The sequence below is a fragment of the Thermobia domestica genome, chromosome 10 (genome assembly GCF_964235325.1).
Source record: "Thermobia domestica chromosome 10, izTheDome1.hap1.1, whole genome shotgun sequence".
Taxonomy (NCBI): domain Eukaryota; kingdom Metazoa; phylum Arthropoda; class Insecta; order Zygentoma; family Lepismatidae; genus Thermobia; species Thermobia domestica.
This window is the reverse complement of record NC_137463.1, coordinates 19,695,075-19,707,365: the sequence shown is the minus strand read 5'-3', so window position 1 is coordinate 19,707,365 and position 12,291 is coordinate 19,695,075. Positions and strand designations below refer to the sequence as shown.

General features: G+C 36.0%; 1 protein-coding gene across 3 annotated transcripts in view; it reads right to left on the bottom strand.

The window, feature by feature from the left end:
- Positions 1-12,291, bottom strand: part of LOC145662350 (ataxin-3-like) — a 41,879-nt gene that overhangs the window by 4,041 nt on the left and 25,547 nt on the right. For all 3 annotated transcript variants that reach the window (XM_081727855.1, XM_081727856.1, XM_081727857.1), the window contains exon 5: positions 3,997-4,404. In XM_081727855.1, coding sequence (XP_081583981.1) covers positions 3,997-4,404 — 408 coding nt within the window. The remainder of the gene's footprint in view (positions 1-3,996; positions 4,405-12,291) is intronic.

Below are 12,291 nucleotides of genomic sequence, written 5' to 3'. Positions count from 1 at the left end.
CATAATAATAATAATAATAATAATAATAATAATAATAATAATAATAATAATAATAATAATAATAATAATAATAAAGAAGAAGAAGAAGAGGAAGAGGAAGAATGAAATAATTCAAGACTCGAACTTCCGCGGGCAAAGGTTGTTAACCGTGTTTTGGGACTCAAAAGGCCCTATAGTGGAGAACTACGCACATAGTTAACAGTGCAAGGAAATGATTTGCTCGTCAATATTCCTAAGCCAGAAATTCGCACCAAATGGTGAGATCTATTATCGAAGACTATTGTTATTGTATGATCATTGCTTTCTGTTTTTCTTGGTGCACACCGCAAGCGGAGCGGTCATGTTCTCTGTGCAATAGAAGAAAAATGAAACAAATAAGAAAACTTTGATAGGACAACCACAAGTATGCATGGGCAGAAGGCAGTGCGCGCAATCTAAAAACAATTAGACCGACAGTTGTTTTTTTACTTTTATATATATATACATGAGAGAGAAATGTGTGTACGAAGCATGAGAAATTATTCTTTACCCCGCCAATGCTCAAACTAATATAAATCCCACGTTTCGGAGATCAGCTGTCGGAAGTGTGTATTCAACCAACTGTGTGTCATGTCCGTCTGAAAATACAAACTATGGCACACAACCTAATGTACAGGGTGGGCTACGAAAAAGTAGCCACGCCAGAATATGAAATATTGAATAGAGAACACTGACATGATCATAAATTCGCGCAAAGGAAATGATATGCAAAATTAGAACAAAGGAAGGTGACGTACATTCTTACGTAAGAACTCTACTCTTGTGAGTAACGCGATCATCCCTCCCTCCCTACTCCGACCATCACTTATGTGCTGATATCGAAAAGGTGAGATACGTTAGCTTGCGCGAGAGTTAGCGATGTATTCGATACCAAAGTGAGTGAATATTGTACAGTCGGTTCTTTAAAGGTAACACAGGAGTTATTCTGTACAGCGTTTCCTAATCGTCCCGTCTTTTACCTCCGATTGCTTGATTAAAAGTTTAACGTCACTATATGAGACTATACAAACTTCGTAAAGTGTGATCCAAAACAATACAGTTCTAGGCTCATGTTCACTAAAATTTTTGGGTTTAGTTTTCGTGTATCGCCTCCCAAAGTTTGCTTTAGGATTAAGATTAGAAATTATCTTTCTAGACATCTGGCATCTATGACTTCTTTTTAGGCCCTCAAGATATGAGAGATGACGTCTCTCAGCGATCATACTATCCAAGTGGGAAAGAACGAAGCGGTCTAAAATCATCTTATGTTAGGTACCATCCCGGTATTCATCTGGAATGAATGAGCAGGAAAAATCTCACTTAGGATAGCAGTCTGAAGAGGCTTTTTACATCTTTCCAACGGAGTGTCCCCACTAGGAATCGAACCTGGGACCGCTCACGTCAAAGGCGAGAGCGTTAGCAACTAAGCTACGCGGTGCCACAGTTATCTTATTCATTTTTTTTTATTTATTATTATTTTTTTTAATATTCCGAATAATACAAGCAAATTGTTACTTTACGACACTTTCTACAGTGTGACATACGCTCTTGAATGATAATAAAAGAAGACAAAAATACTTACCCGACCTCGACTTACGGGCGACCCGAATTGAGACGTTCTGTTCTCAAGAATCAAACTCGCATGGTTCACGGTGTAAAGTACCTACGTTATCTTTGTTTTTTTAGGCCATTTATTTATACGGAATTTAATGGTTTGACTTTACTGATTTCTCCTTCAAATTTATTTAAATGTTATTCTTCCTTGTCTTTTCAAAATGAATGTCAATTATATTTAAATGTCATATTACAGTACTGAACTTAAATTTGATTTTTAAATATTAAAATGATACATAACAAACTTTAATTTTCATAGAAAGGGATATTTAAACAGCTTTGAAGGAGAAATCCGTAAAATTACATCAATATAATATCACTTATTTCAAAGTGAACACAGACATAACTCCCCATTATATTAATGGGCTAAAAAACTAACATTACATATAGTATGCGGCAAAACAAAACAGTACTGAAATTCGCGTATGGATTGCGCGCAGGTGCAACGTGGTATGAAGTGTGAACGCCAAATGTGTGTTTACTTGTGTGTGGACTAGCTTAGTGTATAGTTGGAGTGAAGATAATGTTACTCACAACAGAGGGTAAGGCGTTTATTGTCAAGCAATATTTACGCTTATACGGTGTGCGGCAGCGTATCACTCCAGAAGATGAGCGTGCACGTCTAGTATATTGGTTTGGAGCTATGGTATATGAAGAGGAAATATTTCATCAGCAACAATGGTTCAGTGATGAAAGTATGTGTACCTTGATCGCTACATTAATCGACAGTTGATTATTGACCCACTCTTGCGTGATGTGCGCGGTTTTTAGCGCACCAAAATCTGTTGTTACAACAATGGATGCAGCAATATGGAGCTACTGCCCACACTGCAAGTTTGTCACTTATTCATCTGCCCACGAGAGTTTGGACATCGTTTGATTTCCCGTGAAACTGATTTTCCATACCCTTCCCACTCCCCTGACTCCACAGCCCCAGATGCCTACATATGGGGTATGCTAAAGAAAAGAATTTTTCGAACAGATAACTGCCTACTACTATACAAGAGTTAAGAGAGAAAATTCGGTCATTTGTTTTGTCGTTCCAGCAGCCCGTGTTCAATAACATGTTCAGCGATTTACAGGACAACTATGGAGAATGTGTGCGATGTAATGGTCAAAATTTTGAATACATGATGTACAGGTGCGATTTCTCTTAAATTTATAATATGTATCGTACTGACTAACATTTAGTTGACATCCATTTGACAGCATTTTTTATATTTCATTATGTTATACAATAAATAAATAAATAAATAAATACGTGTCAACAATGTGATTTCAGTACTGTTTGTTTTACCGCATACTTTAAGTACTCAACAGCATTAAGCTGTACTGTACAAGGAAAAGTCATAAGTCTTGTAATATTCTGCTACACAACATACGTGTATTTATTATAGTACATTGCAAACAGGTTAACATTCAAAGTATAGCCCCTAGTGTTGGACTGTCTGCAACCACTTTCTTGTCAGTTCCACGATTCCACGTCTTGTCCTTAGAGGCAAAGAAGTCAGTAACTGTTGTTTTCAACACCCTACTAGTTGGTGAGGCATTGTGATTTCAGGAACTGCTCCATGGGCCGAAATAGGGGCAAGGTCAGGACTCAATGCCGAATGTGGGTAACACCTTGATGTAATCAATTTCCTGAATTTTTTGTTGCTCTTTTCGAGCCGAGTGTGGTTTGGCGTTATCCTATTGCAGCAGGGCGCGCTTTCGGCTCACTATGGTTTTCCGTTCCTGATAGTTTTCCTATGTTCGTGAAAGTGACGCACTACAGTGAACTGGTACATGCCGAGTTGCTTCGATAACTGTCGTGTACTGATGGATGGATTTTTATCAATGATGTGTCATATGACCTCAGAATCTGTTACCTTGGGGCGGCCGTACCTTGGCTCATCTTCGACATTTTTACAAGCTGCATTAAATTTCTGCAATCAACGAACTACTGTGTTGCAATTCACTGCACCTTCCCCTTTCGTATGACAAATGCTTTCGGCTGCTGCAACAGCGTTATGCCCGAATCTGAATTCATACAGTAATAGATCACGGATCAAATATTACTGAGCACTCATCGTCACTGCCACTAAAAACTGACTTAAGATAATGACGGAGTGGTGACCTTCGTGTTAAATAGTCCGATTGCCACACCACCTTTTGGCGCAGTTTAACCTTGTACTTACGGGTGATCACGGTGTATACATGCGCCTGCTGTTTAGGTTGTGGAAATATTGCAAGACTTATGACTGACTCTTATACATTATGGTCTCAAAAAGATACGAATTCCATCCTAAAGAAGTTTTCGGGAATTTTAGTTACTATTTTATAATTCACGGACCGCCTGTAAGCGTTGAAAAAATTAATACTTACATTCTAAACTCATTTGCACGGCTTTTTTGAGCTCCTCTTCTTCATCGTCTTCTTGCGCTACTACTGGCTGAGAGATATCATTTTCCAAGCTCATCCTTAAGGCCTTCTGAAGTTCCTCATCGTCCTCTTCCTCTCGCTTTGGAGGAGGCTTCGATGTCATACTCAATTTCATCACCCGTTCTAGCTGTTCCTCTTCTTCAAACTCTTTCAAACTGTTCTTTAACACCAGCTTCAATTCCTCGTCTTCCTCACCCACTCCACTCGCTGAAGAAGAACCAGCCTTCTTCTGAGACGCCCGCACATCTGATAATAATCGAGGTTTCACCGTCTGCTCAGCAGGGGCTAACTTAAGTAAACTATCCGCTTCACTTTCCGGTAATTTACCACACACTAAAAATATTGAGTAACCTGCCAAGAGAAAAAACAGTAACTTCGTTACAAAACTAAAGAAGACGACGGAATGCAAATTGCCGAAATTATTAGCTACACATAAAAAAATACAACAGAAATATTGGTGACTATACATCTAGATAGACATAATTTTAAAAACTAAACTCCCAAACGATATTCTCGACTATGGACTATCGTGGCAAAATCACAGTTCAACTGGGTTATGTATGGCCACCGCCCCCACTCGTTTAGTTTTCTAAACTGAGTTCACTGTTTCAATTCAAGTCCAGCCCAAGGGGACACAGTGGCTTAGTGGTAGAGCGCTTACCTCTGGTGTGTGGGGGTCCTAGTTCGATCCCCGACCAAGTTAGTTTGTGGACATCGTATCCGTGGTTTTTTTCGGGGTACTCCCATTTCCTCCCACTTTCTTATTCCACTAATTCTTCCATTATCATGAACTTGCTTTAACCATCGTCTCCATTAGCCTAAAGGTCAATCGTAGAACGATAAACTGAGAGATTTCATTTCATTTTCAAGTAGCCCAATTGCTTCGTTATGCTCGGTCAACACCGAATTTTCTGCGCCCTCACTGAGAATCGAACCTACACCCATGAACTAATCATTCGCGTACATGGAAATTCTTGGATCAAAATAATAGTTTCAATAAACAAATTTACCATATAACGAGTACTAGCTTACTACATAGTCAGACGCATATGGCGCGTTAATCAGTCATCCCTGTTTTAGTAGTGATTTTCATGCATCATCTGCTCAGTGGACTTGGATTTATTTATTTTGCATTATAATTTCGAAAATATTTAACAAATATTAATAAATTAAAGCTGACCAAAGCAACGAAGTCGTTAATATATTTGTTGCTTTGAAATAAAATGAAATCTTTAACGTCCCACGCTTATGCCGGTTATGCTAAAGGAGACGGTGATAATGAGAAATGAGTGAAATGAAGAAAGTGAGAGGAAACGGAAGAAACCCCGAGAAAACCCACGAGCACGGATTTGTTGCTTTGGTCGGTTTTGTTTTATTAATCAATTGACTTATTTTAAATAGGAACATAACAGGTAGAACACGAAAACAATCCATCCTTTTCTCTCTTTTTGACTCACTCTTTCAACGATGCAAACTAAGTTACGAGATACGAACGTTAACTTACGAGAAGTACCTTAATACATGCGACGCTTATAATAATTATCATTAATTTTTGTGGAGTGCTGAAGTGGTATACACTATCCAACTTCATGAAAGTATTTTTTGTTCTCAATATTTTGGTTTATGTTTAAGAGTGTCTCAAGGCCTTTTCCGTGGCACGTCCACTTCACATTTCAAGGCGGGTAATGTCACAAGAACATTCGTATTCGCGCCTCATGCTATTTCGCACCAACTCAACTAGCTATCATAATGATGATCTGCACGTGAACTTCAAATTAATACAAGTTGTGAAATAATGTTAAGACCACTCCAAAACAGTGTATTTCGATATGTATCATATTTCAATCAAGTAAATCCCCACGTTAAGCGGGTCTGCATATCTTGACTCCCAACTATGAAAACATTTACGACCACTTCAACCTCAATCATTTCAAGGATTCAACCTCTTTTTTGATAAGTTATTAGGACGTAAAATCGAATGTGATTTATTCGAAAAATATTTTTATACACTGCAAGAGCTATAACGTCCAAATATTTATCGTAAACTCATAGCTGTATCGAAATAAACAAAACCGAGTATGGAGCACAAAATCACTTTACAAAAAAAGTAAAAAAAAAACTGCGAAAGCATGCGAAATGGTCAAGAGGTTTGGGTCAATAGATAAAAAAATCAGAGATGTTTATGTGTTCAAACCAAATAGGAAGTCATTTTTTTTTTTCCAAAGTGTGTTCCGTTTTCATCCGTAGACCGAGAACATTTCTTTGAATAACTCTTTTGAAAACTTTTTTTTTTTTTTAATTAGATTAGAACGGAACATTATATGAATTGCAAATCTAGAATTCATAGCTGAAAACAAAATGTTAGGTATGTTTACTGTTCCATTATCATTCTCTGATTTGTACGAAAAACTATAAACAATGGTGATTTCAGAAGATTCTCCCCGCGGGGATTGTCAATATGTGGGGGAAGGAGTACTGCTAAAACACTGGTAGTCCACATTGAATACGATCAAAGATATGGACCCGAAGGAGAAAATTTCTTAGCTCGAGAGGGGTCTCAAATTCTCCCTCAGGTCATCCCCTGAGATCATCATTGTTAAAAAGCTTTCCGTAACAAACAGATTATTATTATTTATTTCTCATTCTACACTTTGAAATGGTAAATTTATAACTTACAGAGAATTATAATAAAAGCATAAAGAATTACAATAGTAACTACGTAAATATTATCCTGTAAGTTACCGATTTCTGGACGGATTAAAACTAGAATATTTTTTTCGGACTGCAATTTAAAGAAGTCCTCTCTATATAATACTGACTGAAAAGCCATATTTAACTCCAATTAATTAATAAATATGTTTACTAATATCTTTATTAATTTTACTAATATGTTTACGATTTCAATTCAAATATAACCGAGCACAAAATCTGAATCAGATACAAATAACGTTTAGTTTATTGAGTGATTCACGATCATTTTTTTTCTTTTCTTTTTTTTTTAAGTTTAACGTTCCACGAGTATGTCCCGAGACTAAGGAAGATAATAATGATGACATGGATTATAATCCAAGCACATGGTGTTTGTCCACCACAAACCCCTTCGTGAGACCTGGAATCGAACTAAAGACTACACATGACAGAAGTGAGCGCTCTACCACTGAGCCACCCAATAATAATTGTGCCTGATTTATGAAATCCTTGGGCGTAGAAAGAAACAAATGTGGAAACTTTGTCTTCCCTCCTGCTTCTGTTTATATATCAACAGAGTTCTTTTGTCTCGCAATTGCAAGAAATATTGGAAAAAAGATTTTTCTTTAATTATCGTTGTTTTGTAGTATGTATGTGAGTGCGTCTAGCGTTTCGTTCGATGGAGCTTGTTCTATTCTGACACTTACAGTGCGGTACTCACACACGCCACTAACCGTATCAATGCGCATCAAGGGAAATTTTACCTGACGGCACAAGATAGATCTGGAGCCTAGCAGAGGTAGTAACTATAAAGTTCTTTCGTAAAATCAACCAAAGTTATATATATATATATATATATATATATATATATATATATATATATATATATATATATATATATATATATATATATAAGGATATTAAGCCAAAGAGAGGAACAATATATAAAACTTTTCTTCGCATTCTTCACCAAGTAACTTCAGTCAGAAGAGTTAAGTTGGACAATTAGGAATTAATTAATAACTGTATTTGTATCAACTATTATTAATCAAGATATCATTATTTTCAAAAATGTAGAAGCTACAAAAGGAAGGTAAGACACATTTCTTTATAATAATAACAACAACAAAATCATATTAATATCCTAATTCCTCTTGAAACTACCATTCAAATAAATTAATATAGAACTTAAACGGAAGAATCTTAACGTGCGCTAAACTCTTAATTTTATACATACATTTAATCTGAAGTAAAATTCAGTAAACATCCTTAAATGGAAGATAATTTTAACGTTTTATAATTTTTACTAATATTTAGAAAAGATTACTTACATCTAAAATAGTCAAGGGTTTTGTGTAGTTCCTGATTATTTAGTGAGAAATCTTGCAGTTAATTATAACATCACAGATCTGGAACATTTCCTCAACAACGATCGCTATTTTGAAAGTAAATGGAATGAAATGTCTAGTTTAACATATCCGATTACACCCTACAGGCTAAATAACACGGATGATAATTGCAAATGAACGATGACGTAATGTGTAGAATCAAAACAATATATATATATAAAGAAATAGAATACCCCTTACAGACACGATGCTGTCCATTAGAAACTCATATGTCTTGGCTATTTTAAATCATAGTGTATACCCATAATAATATAATTAAAATTCTTTCATAATTATATTTGAATGAAAATCAAAGTTCTTATTTTGTTCTTGTTGTCAGGCGAAAGGGTCGCCCGGTTAATATTGATAAGTGTTGCACGTAACGTGTGGGATGCGACGAAGAGGCTACACTCCCAGCCCTAAATTGTACGCAGTGTCGAGATCAGGGTTGAAAAAATTACATAAAATAAAAGTGTTCTAAACATGAAAAAGGTGTTCAAAATGTTTTAAACATGTTTTAAAACACACACGGTAAAAAAAAAAAAGTTTTAAACATATTTCAAAATCGTGTAATAACGTATTTATTAATACTTTTTTTTCTCTTGTAACCGATATTTTCATTTATTTTATTCTCGTTAAGACTACACTGTTTGGGTACAGAATATTTCTGTATAGATTAGTAATTCTCAACTTATTTCATATCACGACCACCTTTTATTACACCCTCTTGCCAGTGACTCTCGTAAGTACTTTCTTGTTTGTAATAAATTTTCTTAGATAGATTTTAAAATCTATCTACTACACAATCTATCAATATACATGGCAAAACAAAAGTCCTCACCATCCTTGTGTGTTGAGAACGGGTTGAGGGAGAATGATGAAACTTGGAAGTGGTCTGATGAATCAGATGGAACTATCAAGCATCATGGCAGACATCTTTACTTGGTATTCGAAATTTCAAATGCAGAGGGAGTCATGTTGCATGTTTTAAGGCTAGAATTTTACCTGAAATACGGTTGTGCGGTTATTTTAGCCCTAAAGCAAGTCATTTCGGAGTTATTGCTTCTGAAAGTTTTCTAGCTACGCCTTTAGGGGGCTAAGCTCGCGTTTCGTGGAGGCGGGGTGAGATTTTTATTGCAAAATTTGATTACTATTCCAGAATACTGATGCTAATAAAATTATTTTAAAATAATAAATTTTCGAAAAGTAATGTTTGAAGCACACTTCATGTTATGCTAACTTTAGAATATTTTCTGCTAGCCTATGTAATTGGTTGTTTTTGGGTTAATAATTTATTGAAGAAATGTAATATTTGGGACGTTCAGAGCATTTGCCAAATCCACTTTCAATAAAGTTCAGTTCTGCTCAGCAAATGAATTCTATTTCAAAACGTAATACCTTCACAGTCAAGAATCCAAAACACATGTACCTAAAACCATGCGGAAGGGCGTGGGATAGTTTTATATGACAGTCGCTAGACAGGGACGTCAGTGGGACAGGAGGGCAACCGCCTCGTTCCCACTCTGGATTTCAGATTTTAGGAGCAGTAAGGCAGTTTTAGAAATTTTTTGGTAAGCGAAGTCCAACAGAACAAGTTTGAGGTCCTTACACTGAATAAATATGAACATACAAATGATTAAAACTGGAAAGTTGCTTAGGTCCAATTTCCAGAATTTTAAGCAGGTCCGAAACTCGAAAGTAGAGCCACCTTTGGAATCCTTGGGCCAAAAAATATACAAGAGAGCACTGCAGGCCTACAGCTCCTTGCGAGCAATGGAAATGATCAAAATCCGAATTTATTCAGAGTAAGGACTTCAAATTGTTTATGTTGGACTTTGCTCAGCAAAAGGTTTCTAAATCTTCATTACTGATCCCAAAATCTGAAATCCAGGGTAAGGCGCGGATAACCTCTAAATAAACGCCCTTCTCTAGCGTCAATTATATAAAATTCTGGATTGCATCTGGTCAAGTAGTTTTTTTTTTTTCTTTCTTTCTTTCATCTCGGATTCGTGGTTGTGAAAATATGACGTTTCCTTTTGGACACACCCTGCATTTATTTAACGTAATTATGCATCATTGACTTGTTAGTCATTCCCATGCTGTGTGTACGCAATACAATGTTAATATCTTAAATTTATGAGCAAGGAGGGGGAAATTAGCCCTCCTCCCCCATTCCATCAACGCCCTTGTCTAGCGGTTGTCCTATTAAACTCTAGTCCACACCGTTTCACGCGCTATTTGTTTAATTTTTTTCGTATCCTTGGCTACAAAGATACAACGTTTGCTGAGCAAAAGTAAGCATTTCTGAAAATGGACTTGGATCCCTTGTGCTCTGGACGCCCCGTATCTAAAATTTTTTTTATGAAAACTGAGTTGGAGCCAAAGTTATCCTGCAATCCAAGTTTGTTCGAAACTCATAAAATTAATTTGTTTAGTTTGATTGATTACAGTCGCATTAGTAGCAAGGCTATGTGAGACAGGGCTTTTTGTTTAAAGTGGGATCCGAACCATTAATTTTGAAATTTTACGTCGGATCGCAGTCAAAATTTACACAGCAAATCTCGACGTCTCGTACCTCTACTCTCAAAATTTAATTTTAAAAGACCGAAAATTCCACCCTGTAGCGTGGTGCATACATACAGGCAGACGAACAAATTGAAATCAAATTGTCCCAGACACCGATGTTACAATAAGTATCACTCTTTAATGGTTAGTTCCGTTGGCGACAGCCATACCTTGCGCTTTCTCGCCTGGTCCCTTCATATAAGCCATGCCAAGGTGTAAAGTTTTTAGGAAAACTTAGAACTGAGGTGGGGAAGAGGGACGAAATAAAATTTTCATAACATAATGAAAAAGATATTGTTGATACAAAATTAATTCTTACTTGAAGTTTCCAGTTGCATCTCAACCGCATCACTGACGTTAAAATCTTCAGAAGCAATTTTCGGATTTTCAGAAGGAAATTCATCAGAAGCAACAATTTTACCATTTGTTTGGTTTTCCAGTTTTTCCACAGTATTGCATTTTTCATAATGATTCTTCATTCTTTGTACTAAACCAACCTTTCTTTCTTACACGTTTTGCACGAGCTCGTATAGTCGTTTTCTTATCTGATGGAGTTTGAGTTACTTTAATAAATCTGCCCCAAATGATGTCCTTTTTTCTTCCCGTAAATCTCATGTTAAACGATTCCAAGTTGTACGGAGACTGAGAACCAACATGTACTGTATCAACGAATGCCTGCGTTATTTTACTTTCAGAACCGCAATTTAGCAAATAACCTTTTGTTTGTTTTCTGAATACAACACAAAAATTTTTTTCCATGATAATGATTTTATTTATTTTTTAATGTCAGTTCTATAAGTAATCCAACCTTCGACTACGTCACTTTCTCGCAAGTTAACTGAGAAGCATTCAAACAATACAATATACGTCAAAAATAAGGGGAAAAGAGACCTAATAAATTGTAGATCACCACATTGACCTACAGAGTCGCGAGAAATCAAAACATTCACATGGGAAGAAAATAGTCTTCTGAATGGGGAGCACTTTTGACAATTTTCTTTCTCTGGTAGATTTTTTTTACAAAAATAACATAAAATAAAAATAAACACATGTTTTAAAAAATACGTGTGTTTAAAACAAAATGTTTAAAACGTATACAAAATTTGTTTTAAACAAAATCAATTGTTTAAAACAAGTTTTAATCATTTGTTTTAAATAAAACAACCCTGGTCGAGATGCGTTTGTTCACGATTAACGTCTTTGCTTTTATTATTGAGTATTACGCGTATGAAACACATTAACATAATTATTAACTCACCTAAATAAGATTCATTTTGGGTGTTTTACAGCCGATATTTCAAGTGCTTCCCACCGAACACTTATCTTCAGGGCTTAGAATTTCTTGTAAATAGTCTTCACATAATGCCATGTAACAACAACATATATATACACGAATTAGGAGTTAGATTTTTGGGCTTTCGGTATCTATGGCTATATTAGTAAGTTGTATGAGCGATGAGGTCCCTCGGCAATCACACTATTCGATCAAAGGGAAGGAAGGAAGCGTTCTGGACCTGTATGTTAGGTACTATCGTGGCATTTGCCTAGTGTGAATGTGGAAAATCCAGGAAAACCTCACTCAGGATGACTGGCCTGA